The following is a 16,671-nucleotide window of genomic DNA, read 5'->3' on the forward strand; positions in this document are numbered from 1 at the left end:
TTTTGTATTTTTGGTAGAGATGGGGTTTCACCATGTTGGTCAGGCTCGTCTTGAACTCTTGACCTCAAATGATCCACCTGCCTTGGCCTCCCAAAGTACTGGGATTACAGGCGTGAGCCACCACACCCAGCCTGAACTGTCTTATTGAAGTAACCAGTAGATTCAGGAGTTAGCTGGGTTTGGGTTCAGAGTTGCCTGACTCCTGCCGCTAAGTTATTGACTTAGGTAATGTGTGGGCAGAACAGCCTGGGGGAGAGAGAGAAAGGCAGATACATAAAACAAAATTTACCTTCTTATTTAATTTTAAGTGTACAGTTTGGTGACATTAAGCACTTTCTGTTTTTTTTTTTTTTTTTTTTTTTTTTTTTTTGAGACGGAGCCTCGCTCTGCCGCCCAGGCTGGAGTGCAGTGGCATGATCTCGGCGCACTGCAAGCTCCGCCCCCCAGATTCACACAATTCCCCTGCCTCAGCCTCCCGAGTAGCTGGGACTACAGGCGCCCGCCATCGCGCCCGGCTAATTATTTTGTATTTTTAGTAGAGACGGTTTCACTGTGTTAGCCAGGATGGTCTCGATCTCTTGACCTTGTGATCCGCCCGCCTCGGCCTCCCAAAGTGCTGGGATTACAGGCGTGAGCCACCACGCCCAACCGACATAAGTACTTTCAGTCACATTGTTGTGCAGCCATCACTGTCCATCCCCAGAACTTTTTCCTCTTGCACAATCAAAACTCTATACCCATTAAACAAATTTCTCTATCCCCTGGCAACCACGCTCGTATTTTTGGTCTAAGAATTTGACTATTCTAGGTACCTTATTTAAATGGAATCACACAGTATTATTTTTTGTAAGTAAGTCTTTTTTTTTTTTTTTTGGTGACTGGCTGCTTTCACTTAAAATGTCCTCAAGATAATGAGAATTTCCTTCCTTTTTAAAGCTGAATAACATTCTTTTATATGTATCTACCATATTTTGTTTATCTACTCATCCAACAATGGGTATGTCAGTTTCTTCCTCCTTTGGCTGTTGTAAATAAATTCTGCTATGAGCCTGGGTATTGAGATATCTCTTTGAGATCCTGCTTTCAATTCTGCTGATAATCCCTAGAAGTGGAATTGGTGGATCATATGGTAATTCTATTTTTAATTTTTTTGGAAAGCTAAGCAATATTTTTGCATCATGTTTCTGATAATTTAGGAGTGGAAACTGGAACACTGTTTGATCTAGACTTAGCCTCCAGTGGTAACTGCCCAATTTGTGAATGTGTGTAATTGTAGGCCAAGGAGTTGGTTGTGTGCCTGTTTACTGTTTTCCAAAACAATGACTGTAAATCAAGAGACCTGATTTTGAAGGGAGACACAGATACAATGCAGGATGGTCTTTGATCAGTTTCTGTGACTTTAGTTGTCATTGTTCTATGCACGCAGTGCCTTTGATCATGGAGCCTTGCTTCATCTAATAGGCCTCTACTTTGTGAAATAGAGGGATGGTGTGGTAATGTTTACAGGAAGAAAGGTTGATGTTGATACCTGATTATCTTGAAATGCTTACTTAGCCACAAAACTGAGAATTTATATACATAAGTGCTGTATCCTTGGGATATTTAGTCATTGGCATGCATTCCTGAAGAATTGTGTTTTTTCTTCATAATTTTCCTTTGGCATCATTATATACATCCTTGAGGTCAACTCACCATTCTAACTTTGGCCTTTTTTAAATTTACCTAAACATATATTTTCCTTGTCTGAGTGACTTCTTGATGCCACCTCATGGGCATGCTGGATAAATGGGAGTGCTCTGAATTGTAGTGAATGCAGGATGGCTTTTCTGTTCTGGTTTTGCTCACCCAAGCAATACCTAGTCCCCAGGGAAACAGGAGCTTATTGGAACTCTTGGCAGGGTGAATACTTTAGTCCCCGCTTTTATTGATTAGATTTCCCTGGTATTTTGGTGGGTGCAGGCATTCAAAATCTTTATAGACAGGGCAAATGTAATGTAACCTTTTGTTTTTATCCTTTTCTTAATAATATCCCCTTTCTCCCCACTAATTATTCTTAGAAGCCATTAAGCAAGTCTCCTTTCTTCATATTCCTGTTCCTCTCCTCATAGTTTCATCACTGCTATTGTTTTAAAGATTGGCTGACATTGGGTGTATTCGATATAAAGGCAGAAGTATCTCAATCTAAAATTTGTGCTGCTTGTGTGGCTGGAACTCCTCCAGGGAGAGTTCTGGACAAAGTGATTTAATTGCTCCTGACTGCTGGTGACCTTGGAAATTTTGGCCATGGATGACTGTGATTGACACTTGTGTAAAGGAGAAAAAAGACCCACCCTCAGCTTTCATCCTTTACAGGAAGGCAATGGGAGATGGCAGCTCTGGTGAGGAATAAGAAGGGACATATAGGTGACACAAGGGACAATTTCCAGTAGTGCCTCTGAAACCTTTTGACTTTCCTCCTTAGGGACAAGCAGGGTTGTATTAAAAGTAGGTATTGGTATGAGTTATGCCTGTGATAAAATAATGAGTAAGATAATGGAGCATTAGCACAAACACACATTACACTTTTTAAGTATGTTTATAGGATTATAAGGCCTGGAGAATCAAGAGATTTAATGAAACTGCTGGAAGCTGAGATCACTATTTTCAAATAGTGATCTCTGTGTCTTTCTCTAAGGTACCCCTCAGATTTATTTAAAATATTGTCATTTGTCAAAATTTGATGTTTGTATGTGCCTATTATTTACTGCCATATGTAAACTGTGTGGTCAGTATATTTTCAGATCATTTTATTATGTTTGTTTTCAGATTGTTACCACTACTTCTAGAAATCTTTGCCATTTTCTAATGGCCCCTTACCTAAAATGTTTTAATGTTTTGTGGATCTCGAGTTTGTATATGCTCCTAATTAAATATTTACCAAAGTGAAGGTTTATCAGGGAGCAGTGATGTCCACTTAAATGAATGCCTGATGTCAGATAGAGACTCAACATCTCCACGGATGCTGTATTCAGCTGTATTTTACCTTTCCCCTCAAAACAGATAAAAGCATCTGCCCATTCTGGGGACAGAGGAGTGGTTGGGGTAGGAGACTCATTTTGTCAAAAATGTATCAAATAAGAACACTTTCTAACTGTGCTTATAAAGGTTTATAGGCATTATAGATTAAAATTCCATTGATGAAAATGAAATGTACTCAAAATAGTTTTGGGGTTTGGGGGTGGGAAGGGTGATTTTAGATGGGAGAGAGCAGCATAAATACATGTGAATAAACAACCAGCCTAAGCACCTAATTACAATGATTTGGAAGAGGGTGTTACAGAATACATCTGGGCTGGATTGGGGAGTTAGGAAGAGAACATTGGTTTATGTCTCCTAATCTTTGTAGTATAGATGAGACAACAAAATGTATATTTTTTTCTGAACGTATTTGTAAAGGTTGTTGCAGAGCTCAAAGATGTCCTGATGGAAGAGGTAAATTTCAACGTTTTATAATTATAAAAATTTATAAAAATGTATAGGTTACATCTACCAGTTACTTGTTTTCTTTTTAATAATATCAGCAATTAACAGAAGCCTTAATTATTAACTACAAAAACAGTATTTCTTAACCTGAGTTTCTGGCCACCATCTACCCACCATCCATCCATTAGAATAAACTTCAAACACTAAGGTAAAGAATTCTAGAATCATGTTGACAAATCAGGAATTAATAAAATTCAGCTATTGAATTGGTAGAGGGCACTGAAAATACCTTCACCAAGCTACTGAATAGAATATATTTTACAATAGTACAGACTAGGGGATTTTTCCCCCAGTGTATAAATTTATCCTCACACCTGAAATTCTTTTTTTGAACTAAAAATGTATGTAGCTTATCTTTGTAATCTAGTCAGATAATAGAGAAAATGAAGGCTAAATATTTTATTTTTTGATAGGGTTTTTATGTCTTTTTTTCATATTTGGTTTAAGAATGCTTACAAAGATTCATAAAACTTAAGTTCACAGGGAAAAATACAGAGAGAAATCAGAATCACAGATAGGATCGAGGAATGAGGCTAAGGCTTGTGCCTTAACTGATACACTAGGAATGCCCAGTGAGTTTTAAGCATTGCAATGTGGCTGGTCCAAATTGAGATGTTTGTAAAGTACACACCAGATAGTAAAGATTTAATACAAAAAAAGATCTGAATACTTTTATAATATTTGTTATATATTGATACGATGTTTTAGAAATTTTGCATTAAATAAAAAATCATATTAAAATTAATTTCACTTGTTTCTTTTTAATGTTTCAACATTACTACTAGGAAAATGTGAACATACACATGTGGGTCTCATTTGTCACTTATTATATTTCCATTACACAGTACTTGCCTAGAAGGAGGTAAGTTTGACCTCCTCTCTTGAGAGATGAACAGTTCCACAAGGGCTTATGTCTGAATTAGCTTGGAGGTAAGCTCAGAGCATGCCCAGAGGCAGGACTAACAGACTCCTTAGCAATTTGTTTTGAAGCTCTTCCTGTACCTCGATGAATGGGTGATTGATGTCTGTTTTAAAATGTTTAAAAATATATGTAACTTTTAAGACTACATTATTTAAATATTAAGGAGCACTTTGTATGGAAGGTCTATTGTTATAAATTTTCGGTGCTGCAAGAGAAATAGCACTCAAACATAAATTTAATTTTCTCAGCAAGGCAATTTTTAGTTCTATAGAAGGGTGTGACTCGCGGATGGAGCAATGGCAAGAGCACACTTCAACAAGGGAGGGGAAGGGAGCAGGTAGCCCCTACTGCTATGTTGCTCCCCTATTGGCTAGGGTGGGACTGCACAGTCTAAGCTAATTCCAATTGGCTATTTTAAAGAGAGCAGGAGTACGAGCTGGAGTGGTGGGGTGAGTAGTTTGGTGGGAAGAGCTGTTACGGAACAGGTGTCTCAGGGTGATTCAGTTCAGAGCAGGTGACCAGGGGTGACTCAGGATGGAGCAGGTGACCAGAGATGACTCAAGACAGAACAGGTGACCAGGGGAACAGATGTGAACTACTGATTAGAACTGGTGGAAAAGGTTGTTTACTGAAACTAGGGGTGAGGAGAATGAGGAAGTTAAACTTTAAAATGGAGAACAGAGAAGAAGGGAGCTGAACATACTGATGCATTGGTTCTTTGGAGGGGATCTCAGAACTCATCATATTTAACAATTTATAGGCTAAAACCTTTGAAGAGAAATGTATTATATCCTACGGTGTTAACCCCAAGCAAATGGAAATTTGGTTGCTATTTGATATTCATTGTCTTCCTAATTTAGTAAGGCAAGAAGTATCCTGCCCCATATATCCATGGTTAACCTATTATTTGAGATGGTTCACAATACTCTGCTTCAATTGTCTTTGGTAAATAAAATATTCAGTAACTGGTAACTGCACAATTAATCTGTTAAATATCTAAATAAATACTAAATAGTGTATCGTTCTTTAAAATAATCCTTACTTAGCTCTAAGTTGGGACGAATATGTATGAGGTACTACATATTTTTGTTTGCTGTGGCTCTTTAAAAAGTGTATTTAATTTAGTCTTTCTGCCTGATGATTTCCAAAGTCTAATGATTTAAATCAATGTGTATCTGATTTATGCATGTATGTATTTGTGTGTGTTTATTTATCTCATGGATACTTATTTAGCACTTAACTCTGTGCCAGACGCTGCCCTAAGAAAATTAGTACATGTTTATCTAAAAATAACTGACACTTAGATAGAGCTTACAATGATTCAAGCACTGTTCTAAATGATCTTCCTATAGCTGTGAGGTACGCACAGTTAATGTGTTAAACATAAGCAGAGAAGTTAGGTCACTTATCCAAGTTCACACAGCTCCTTTCTAGAATTGCTGGGAACCAGCCACTGCAGCCTGGCTGCTCCAAAGTGTCCGTGTTCTTATTGAGCCTATGTGAAACATTTTGTTTTACTTTTGTTTCTAGGCAGCATCAGTGGGACTTATGCCAGATGGTGTCATCTTTTCTATATCAGGGGTGTGTAAAGGCTTTCCATAAAGCCTGGAAATTCTGTCATGAAAGGGGTTCTAAAGGGGTTATTTTGAGAGACAAGGTGTTTATTATAGCTCTTTGTGAATTTGTGAGTGGCTACGTGGAATAGTGGGTAGGATTATGTGGTGATTATGCCCCAAAGCCTCATGTAACAGCTCTAGTTATATTAAAACTAAGCTCAGGCTACAACCTGGAAATGTGGCTCTGCAGTTGTTTTTCTTCCTACCTCCTCTAACCTTTTATGCTTAGGTAGTTCACTTTTTGGCATTTTGTTATCATCAGCATCAGTCTGTGAAGTTCTTTGGTGGTTTGATACTGTTCTAGTCACACATTGTATGAAGAATATCCAGAGAGCCTGAGAATTCTGTTGTGTGGCCCATAGCTGTTCTAAACTATTCCAGACTTTACAAGCAATTAATATATAAATTTAGTTTGAAGTTGCCATCTTAGTTCCTCTGAAGGGTCCCTGAAATTGCTTTCAAGGAAAATTCTATAATCTAATAGACCAAGGTTGCCTGATACCCTCTTGTCTTTGAGAACCTCTTTGACAAATAAATAATATGAGAAAGTATATATGTTTCATATTTGGCTTGCTTCATCTTTCATGGTTGTTTGCACTAGAGCTTTATCACACTTTTAAAATATTGCCCCTCCCTCAGTTCCTCCTCCCTACCCCCCACGGTTTAAATAAATATATTTTTACTATATAAAACAGCAGGATGGTCAAGAACTTGACAGAATGGTCCTCAGGATGCCCAGCTTCCCACTTCAAAGGTATCCTTCATAATGTTATGTCTGAAAAGATTCTCGATTATAATTTACTCATGCAACAAATATTTACTGCATAGTCTGCTACCTTGCAAGCCCATGCCAGCTCTTTGAGTGAGTAAGACATGGTCTCCCCACTCTTGGAGCTTACAGTTGGTGTGTTCCAATACAGTGTAGTAAATGTAAGGTAGGAAACACAAAGGTTTAAGAAAACAATATATAGTACCCCATGTCTGACTAAATTATCTTTTAGAATTCTAGAGTGAAATGATGCTCTCATGTTCTAATCTAGTGCCCTCATTTTTAAGGTCAAGAGAAACTGAAACCCAAAGATGTTCTGTTCCTCATTTGTAAGAGAGCTTCAAGTAGCACCAAGCAAGAACTCAGGACTCTTTGTGGTCAATCATTGCTATAAACAGGGATCAGGGTCTGAGTCAGTTATATAGCCTTTGGTCATGTATTCATACAATACCTGCATACAAAATATTTCAGGAATATCTTAAAAAGGAGAACCCATCTATATTAATCAGTTTCTTCTCTCATGCCATTTCATACATACTTACCCACAAACAGAAAATTCAGGTTATCATTTATTTAGACGAAGGTGTTGCTAAGATTTACAGTGGTTTTAATTGGAGCTGTTAAAACCATGGTTCTTTTTCAAGTGATTGACAGGTCAGTGATGAATATGTTGAGATGAAAAATTCCAGGGTAGAGGAAGAGATCTCAGAATCCACAGGGGAGGGACACAAATGCTAATTACACATTGACTTTAATTCCTGATTTGTCATAGCTGCTTGCAGGTGTATATCTTGGCTATGGTCTATTCTCAGGACCTCATTTGTATTTCAGATTTTCTTTAAGAATGTTGCATCCACAAATAACTGTTTAATCTCTGACTTATTTACAGTTCTCATTCTCTCAATATAGGAAATAATTACTTGGCAGATGAATGTAGTTGTTTCTTTTGGTTATTGAAGATTAAAAAATTTTTGTCTTCCCATTGATTTCCCTGGAAGACAGTTTTGGAATAGCACCTCACGTTGGCCTTCTGGCCTGAGAGATGCACAGGTGTTCGCTTTTGTTTGTTATCCTCCTATTATTACTCCCACACATGTGGTGTGGTGAATTAGCCCTCTTGATGAATTAGCCCTCTCTCTGGGTTGAGAGCTAATGTTCCTCTGTGCTGAAGAGCTGCTGTCCCACCCCTTTCTGCCTGCTGAGGAGGAGGTTTGGCATTGGTAGGTGCAAGGTAACCTTCAGATTCACTTAGTTTTTTTTTTAAGCAGTGCTGATTTTTTCCCTCAGTAGTTGAATTGAGGGCTTGAGCTTGTTAGATGGATTAGGTGAAAGCACAAGAGATGCATGGACCACTTTCCTCATTTCCACATATTTATTAACTTCCCAGCGAATGCCCCCAAGTTGGACCATACCCTGTAGCCTTGTCCTATTTAAAATGGGCCCTGAGATACTTTACATGGTATAGCCACCTTCACTGTCTACCTTCTGTACACTTGTGATTTCTTGTATCATTTTTGCCATGACTCCAGCTATCTTGTTGTTTTCCTAACCCTCTACCTGCTTCTATAAGTTAGTTGTGAGACCTTGTCTGAGGAGAGTTCCAGGGTGTATTAACTTAGCATCAAGACCACTTCTTCCCCTCCCTGGTTCTGAGTTACCCAGGCCTGTCTGTGTGCAGCCCTCTCATTCCTTGCCCTTTCTTTGGCCTATATTGACTCTGGCCAGCATCATGCCAGGGAGGTATTAACAGCCTTTTTGTTGGAGGGCACTAGTTGTTGAATCTGCCTGTCTGATCACATTTCTCACATTTTTACTCATTTCCTGAGTTTTAGAGTAGTTGTTAAGACCCTGCAGTAATTTAAAGCTAGGTATCTAATTTTAGGAGTCACCTTTATATCTTCTTATTTTCTGTGTTGCTGTGCTATGACCACACTTCTCATAAAATCATTCGATTTACCTTAACCTCAGCCCTTAATTGGCTTGGGCTCTGATATGGCTCCATTCTGCTGCTTCTAAAGCATGATTCAATGGAGTGTTCAAGTGAGTGATCTGACAGTTGGAATTTTGAGGCGTCTGTCCTTTTCCAGATTTCCATGTTCATTTTCAAAATGAGTTTTTGAAGAGAAGACAGTTTGAAAGGATTGTAATGGTGCTCAATAGCAGTGTGGCTGAACTCCATGCTTCTCTGCAATATGCTGCTGTCTTTAAGCTGATCAGTGAGAGCTGAAGATATGTTTAGAAAAGGGATTCCAGACTGTGGAGATGGCTTCAGTCTCCTTGTCTCCATGCACCTCTTCAGTGTGGGTTTATAAACCTTGGTTTTGACCCAAACCAAGCCTACACCTTCATTCTGTAAAGACATGCCCTATATGTTTGCTACAGGATACCACATCTTTATCTTCAAAGTTTTCATAAAGAAAAAGCATTGCTTAGTGTGTCCATATCCATTTATTTAGTGTATTCTAGGGTTAAACCATTTTCCCATTTTCTTCTTCTAACTTCCTGTCTGCAAAATTAATTCAAAACCTAAGTATTCATCTAGTTCATTCTATCTCCCCCACCTCCACATTGCTTAACTCTAAACTAGGTTGGTGTTGGGCTTAATTAGCTGTATCTTTTTGATTTACATACTGTGAAGCCAATTCCAAGCATCTTTGTAATTGTTATCTTGTTTGTTCTTTTTATTTATTTATTTATTTTTATTTTTCAGAGAGATGGAGGTCTTGCTTTGTTTCCCAGGCTGATCTTGAACTCCTGGCCTCAAGCAATTCTTCCACCTGCGCCTCCCAAAGTGCTGCAGTTATAGGAGCAAGCTAGTGTGCCTACCTTGTTTGTTCTTCTTAATAACTCTTAACCTTAGGAAGCTATGACAGACACATTATATGCAGTTTTTCTGTGGAGGCAGTTCGTATTTTTAAATACAGGTTTTCAATGTAGTCCGACCCAGAAAAGGTTAAAGCATTGCTTTATCATAATGTCTAGGAGTCCAACAGGAATATTGCAGACCTCTTCTCTGTAACGTCAAATTGCTGTGGGACCCTATGTGTTTAGTTGTTTGACTCATATCTTTGGTTGTCAGCTTTTTTCTTTCTTTTTAAAATGGACTTTTTTTTTAAGCGCAGTTTTGGATTAACAGGAAAATTGAGCAGAAGTTACAGAGATTTCCCGTATACCTTATGCACCCCTCCCTCCCCCAACACAATCTTCCACACCAGACTGGTATATTTATTACAACTGTTGAACCTACCTTAACACATCATTATCATACACAGTCCACAGGGTTTGTGCTTGGTGTTATATCATCTGTGGGCTTTGATATATATATAGTGGCATGTATTTACCATTATAGTGTCATACAGAATAGTTTCATTGCGCTAAGAATTCCCTATTCTCTGCCTATAACTTCTGGCAACCAATGATATTTTTATTGTCTTTGTAGTTTAACCTTTTCTAGAATGTCATATAGTTGGAATCATACAGTATGCCTTTTAGAATATCTGCTTTCACTTAGTAATATATGTCTAAGCTTCCTCCATGTCTTTTCATGGCTTGATAGCTTGTTTTTTTAATTACTGAATAATATTCTATCATCTGGATATACCACAATTTATCCATTCACCTATTGAAGGATATATGGGTTCCTTCCACATTTTGACAGTTATGAACAAAGCCGCTGTTAACATCCATGGGCAGGCTTTTGTGTAAGCATGTTTTCAACTCCTCAAGTAAATTTCAAGGAGCTGTATTCCTGTATCAAATGGTAAGAGTACATGTTCAGTTCTATAACAAACCACTGAACTATCTTCCAAAGTGGCTGTATCATTTTGCATTCCTACCATCAATGAATTAGAGTTCCTATTGCTCCACATCCTTGCCTGCCTTTGGTGTTGTCAGTGTTCTGAATTTTGACTATGCTGCAACGAGCAGTGGTATCTCATTGTTGTTTAAGTTGGCAATTTTCTAATGACATATAATGTGGAACATCTTTTCCTATTCTTATTTGCCACCTGTATGTATTCTTTAGTAAACTGTTTGGATCTCTTGCATTTTAAAATCAGGTTGTTTTGTTATTGTTGAGTTTTAAGAGTTTTTTGTGTATTTTGGATAAATGTTCTTTATTAGTTATGTCTTTTGCAAACATTTTCTCCCAGTTCGTTGCTCAGCTATTTCTTTTAATTGGTTTTTAAAATCTTAGATTCAGAAAACCAAACTGGAGTGAACTGATCTTTCACAACTGAGCGGGCACATGTGGCTGTTAGTGAACTATGTTGCACACTCGCAACCCTAACTCCCTTGATTCTTTATTTCCAGGTCAATGTGACGGTGGACTACATTAGACCAGCCAGCCCAGCCACAGAGACGGTGCCTGCCTTTTCAGAGCGTACCTGTGCCACTGTCACCATTGGAGGAATGTGAGTGTTCTGGCTGGCAGGGACTCAGCTGTCATCTCAAGTAGCTAAGAGTTCTTTGCTCATTTGAGTCTTTCCTTCCTTTCACTCTGCTTTGCTTTCTCCTGCTCTTAACTCAGTAGTTTATAATTATGTGCCTGTGTAGCACTTTATATTTGTAAGTACTTTATAATCACTCATTAGCTAATCATATACTTTCATTGTTGTTGTTATTGAAGATTTATTGGCCTCTGTGTGCCTGGCACTATGAAGTACACATTATTACTATTAATAATGCCATTTATTGAGTATTAAGCAGGCCCTAGATACTGTCCAAAATGGTCTCTGCATATTGGTTTATGAAGTCTAGGTATAGAATAGCAGGTAACAAGGAGGGAAGAAGAGGAGAGGTTAATTGGACATTTTCTTGTATGTAATCAGTAGATGATGAGGTCATCCTATTCTGCTATACTGGCCATAACCTGGTTAGATTCCAAGGTCTCTTGGCAACGAGGTTGAGGAAGAGTCTTTCAGGGGAAGTATCTGATAGGGGAAGGAGGAAGCCTGCTGGGCCCTGCTTCCACAGAAATATTACAACAATATTACAGTCAGCCAGTCCCCAGTAGCAATTCTTACTTTGCATAAAATATACCAGTATGGTAATTGTCTCCTTTTCTGTTTAACAATCTTATATGCTATTTGTTACCAAACTGTTATTTTTCATTTCTTTTAAGGGGGCATATTGGTGGGGAAGAAAAAGGATAGGTTTGTCATCAAAACAAGGATTGTGTTACTGAAAGTACAGTGAAGCCACTTAGGAGAAGTACCTCCAAGCTATTGTAGGCCTCTGAAAGGAATGAGCATCTTGTAGCTGCTTAGCTTCATGAAAGTCTCCTAACAGGAGCCTCTTTCCCCTCATTCGTGCTTTCACATTTGGAAATGACTGTTTTTAGCCACTGCTACTGATCCTATATTTATTAATATTGTTAATGTTCAGATAACAATTGGAGGTTTCATCTTTGCCAGGAGGTGTTCAGTATAGGCATTTGATGTTTACCTTTACACCATCACAGGTTTTGTTAGAAGCAGGTTCTTGACAAATCAAGTAATATTTTTGAACTGGGAAAAACTAGGACATATTTTGGTCATTCTTCTATCTGTATAAATTACAATAGTTATTTATTACCAATTTGTCACCACTTCTTAGGAGTCAGTTGTCTGCTTCCCTACTGTAGAGACCTGGAATCTTAGCATTCTATCTAAATATTTTTACTGTCACAGAAAGCCATCTCCATAGATACTGCTGCTTTTAAGTACTGGTGAAAACACCTTCACCGTTGTACAAAACCACGTCTTGTTTTTTGGCAGGTGGCCTCCACAAGTATTTAACATTCTATTAGAATGGATTATTTCATTTAGTTACCACTGAAGAATATTTTAAAAATAAGTTTACACTGCTTAAAATGAGATATTCAGGGAGTATTTTATAGTAATCTTTTTATTTTTAAGACAATTCGAGACAGATAATTTTAAATACTTTACAGAGCAGAGTGTTGTGGCCATGCTTTGTGCCTTAAAACCTTGAGATTTCCACTGTGTTTATGTTGTCTTTGACAGAGATTACTCTTTCAGCTTTCCTCTCTGCAAATGTGGGGTAGCTGTCTATTCCAGTCTGGGTTTCTATTACATTCTTGAGTCCTTGTAAGAAGGTGTCAACTCTGTTGACTGTTTAACAACACAGGTTGGTTGATCTTAATTGACAACCTACAATATCTATACTCCAGGTTTGTGCCAGAGATGATGAACTTGAATTTTCTGCTTCCCGGTTCTTGTAATTGGATTGTATGAAATATTATTTTCTTTGTGATTTCCCATAGTAAATTTTTTAGAAGTTTAGAAGCATGTACAAGTTTAGAAGAATTTTACAAGTACTCTTCTAGATACTTAAATTGTCTCCTTGGATTAGACCAGCCTGGCAGGTACCTGGAAAGCATTATGAGTTTCTTCATAGGGTTGTTCATCCTGAACATATACTTTGTAGTTAAATGGGTAGGCTGCAAACAGGAGAAATGTAAGGAATTTACTGATACTGAAACCATTCTTCATTAGACTGTTGTGTCCCTGAAGATGGGTAATTTTGTGTCTTATTCCCTGTTGTAGCTCTAGTATCTAGCATATGGTAGGAACTCAGTGAATTTGTTGAGTGATTTGTTAACTGTATTGCAAACTGTACCTTTATGAAGCATAACTTGGATGTTAGTAGCATCTAAGGCATGACCACAGGTTTGTTTTTATCTAATCAGTACTGTAAAACTTATAACTGATCATTTTATTCTGTTTTTTAATTTTTCTTTATCATGCAGTGCCCAGAATCACAGCAGATTCAGAGAGACTCCCAGATAATGTTATTCTTTTATTTGATAATTGGAAGCTCACTGCCAGAGAGGCCATCTCTAGCAAATAGACCTGCCTGCACACATTCTGTGTTCTAATCTTAGTAACCACTTCTGTTTATTTTCCTTTTACTTTGTTTTTGTTTTTATATGTCCTCTTTTTTCTGAATTTTCTATACTTTAAAAAATCTTGGCCAGGTGCAGTGGCTCACGCCTGTAATCCCAGCACTTTAGGAGGCCCAGGCAGCTGGATCACCTGAGATCAGGAGTTTGAGAGCTCTCTGACCAACATGGTGAAACCTCGTCTCTACTAAAAATTAAAAAAAAAAAAAAAAAAAAAAAAATTAGCTGAGCATGGTGGCAGGCGCCTGTAATCCTAGCTACTTGGGAGGCTGACGCACGAGAATTGCTTGAACCCCAGAGGCAGGGGTTGCAGTGAGCCGAGAACGTGCCACTGCACTCCAGCCTGGGCAACAGAGTGAGACTTTGTCTCAAGAAAAACTCCATTAATATTATAGAAAAGTTGAGGTATTGATAAAATAAGAATCTCCAACTATTTAGCTTATTTTCAGAATTAAGTTATACTACTAAGAGCCTTTTATCTTACTTAGTGGTGATTTATAAACACTAGCCATAGAAGAGTCTTTTTTAAAAAACACTACATCTTAAATATTTTATTTTCATTTTAAACATAAAAATATGTACATATTTGTAAATCTTTGCTGTCTGGGCAGCATGGACCACCTATTTGATATCTTGTTGAATTACATAACTTCCTGTTTGAAATGAGGACTTGAAAAACACTAATTATAGAACCTTATATTTTTGTGATTTATATCCCCCTCATCTGTTACAGTTGTCCCACACATATTAATTTTGCAGCTACTTTAAAGCCTTTCCTCTTTATTAAATTTTTTAAAGCATGTGTTATCGAACAATGGGCTCACTGCCCGAAGTGCCTAGATGCCAAGGATATGGCACTGGTTTTTGGGAAAAGAAAGGGCTTTATTGTGAGGTCAGCTGGCAAGGAGACAGGAGGCAGGACTCAATTCTGTCTTCCCAGTCTGGGTGTTAGGTCAAACTTTTATGGGTTACGGAGGGGAATTTGGTGTGCAGAAGTGCTGGGAGGGCACGTTTAACTGGAGGACTTTAAACTTGGCCATTTAGGATAAGATATGGAATGGTGGATTTTAGCACCAGATCTTTCTAGATAACTGACCCTTTACTTCTAAAAGGATTCTGGCACTCAGGTTTTGGTCTTGTCCTGGCCTTCTTGTTTCCACAGGGAGGAAACATTGGTTCTGAGTGTTATAGGAGATAAAACCTTTTCCTGCTGCACATGCTCTGTCTCCATGATTTGCAATTTGTGCTCTGCTGCATCTGCAAGACAACTTAAACAGTGCTTAAACAATAGAGTTAAACTGGGTTGAGCTGCCCCTGTGGTGAGAGTTTTAGTAAATACACACTCTTTGTGTGCTTGTGAGTGTTTTAGTAAATACACACTCTTTGTGTGCTTGTATTTCAATGATATTTAATGAAGTATGTAATTAAAACAACAAGCACAACCAGTGTAAACTAGATTTGGGTACAAAAACAAATGGCTCATCTTGTTGGGACTGAAATGCTCAGGAGTTTTACAGTGGCTCTCAGTCACTCTCACCGGCATCTGCCAGTACCTTATGCTGAGGTCATAGAATGTGCAAGTCGGTTAAGGGAAGGGTTAATAAAGACAGCGTCTGTGGCTTGCGTGGCCTCTGGAAAGTGCACTCCAAAGAAATGTGAAATTAAGAAGAAATCCTGTCTAAATTATGTTTGTTGTAATCTGTGAGCTTATACACCTACATTTAGGCCTTCACAGCACCTAGTGGCTTTCCTGTTATTAAAGAGAACAGCAGACTTCTGTAACTACAGAAGAGCTTCTCTGAAACTAGTGATTTTAGGGGACTGAGAAGAAAGAGGTAGATGAGATGGTGTCTCTTAAAGGGTTATTTCAAAGCTGAAGTTTAGATGCATTTCACTTGCAGAGAGTGTGAATTGTCTGTATCTTCAATAGGGTTCGTTCTAATCCTTTTTTCTTCTCGATGTATGGGAAGGAGTCACATCATAGGATGCTGGCAGGGCCTTGCTGGTGTGACATAGGCTTCAGCTTCCTATCTGTTCCCCCTGAGGAATCAGTGAAAACAAGATTCATCATTCCTCTAATAGATTGAAATTTTTTTCTTGATTAACTTCACTGTGGAGTTGGCAAGAGTTGTTATCTGTTAATCAAAACTGTTTAAATAAAAAAATAAAAAGATCAAATTTTGAGTCTTTTCTCATTCTCTGGCTCCTGGGTTGGGAATTAGCTGATTGTTTTAGGCCTGGTTTGTGACATGAAGCTGTCAAGATGGCGCTTCCTGTTAATTACTTTTTATTGTATTTAAGACACTTAAATAACTCTTCTTGTGATTCAGTCGTCTATGTAATTAGCTACAGTGATTAAAATCTCCTTCTTTCCTTCTTGCCAGAGCCTTCTTGAAGAGTGAGATTTTCTGAGGTGACCTTTCCCTGTGCTGGACTTCCCAATTACTTTGAGCTCCAATTTGGCAAACCCTTAGAATCTATTAACTCCTTGCTCATGCCTTTCTGCATATCACATTTTCAAAGAAAAGTGTTAGAAGAAAATGTGTTCACATTTAGAAAGGGACATCTACAAAATATAACTAGGGTAAGCCACACACATATACACAGTCATTTTCACCATCACCTTACCCCTCAACCATGGAAAACTGTCACATATCCAGAAGATACAGTCACTAAGGCACTTCCCTGTTGTTTACGATTATGTGAAGTATTTCATGATGATAGGAAACAATACACATAGCTCGTTTTGTGAAAGTTAAAGAATGGCACAGAGATGGAACTATGAAAGATGAGCAGATGAACAGTCCGGTTTGTTTTCTGCACAAGGTCACCTCTTTTTAGACAGGTGACTTTGTTTCTTCTGTTTATTTTTTCTCATATTTTCATTCTGCTGCTTCCCTGCATTGCCCTTCTTTCTTGATGCATGCATCACCCCTGC

The 16,671-nt window shown here is 38.1% G+C and overlaps 1 protein-coding gene across 1 annotated transcript in view; it reads left to right on the top strand.

Annotated features, from left to right (window-relative positions):
* Positions 1 to 16,671, top strand: part of SND1 (staphylococcal nuclease and tudor domain containing 1) — a 443,852-nt gene that overhangs the window by 185,737 nt on the left and 241,444 nt on the right. The window contains exon 12 of the mRNA XM_011939537.1: positions 11,141 to 11,241. Coding sequence (XP_011794927.1) covers positions 11,141 to 11,241 — 101 coding nt within the window. The remainder of the gene's footprint in view (positions 1 to 11,140; positions 11,242 to 16,671) is intronic.

The sequence above is a fragment of the Colobus angolensis genome, unplaced genomic scaffold (genome assembly GCF_000951035.1).
Source record: "Colobus angolensis palliatus isolate OR3802 unplaced genomic scaffold, Cang.pa_1.0 Scaffold182, whole genome shotgun sequence".
In the NCBI taxonomy this organism is placed as follows: Eukaryota; Metazoa; Chordata; class Mammalia; order Primates; family Cercopithecidae; genus Colobus; species Colobus angolensis.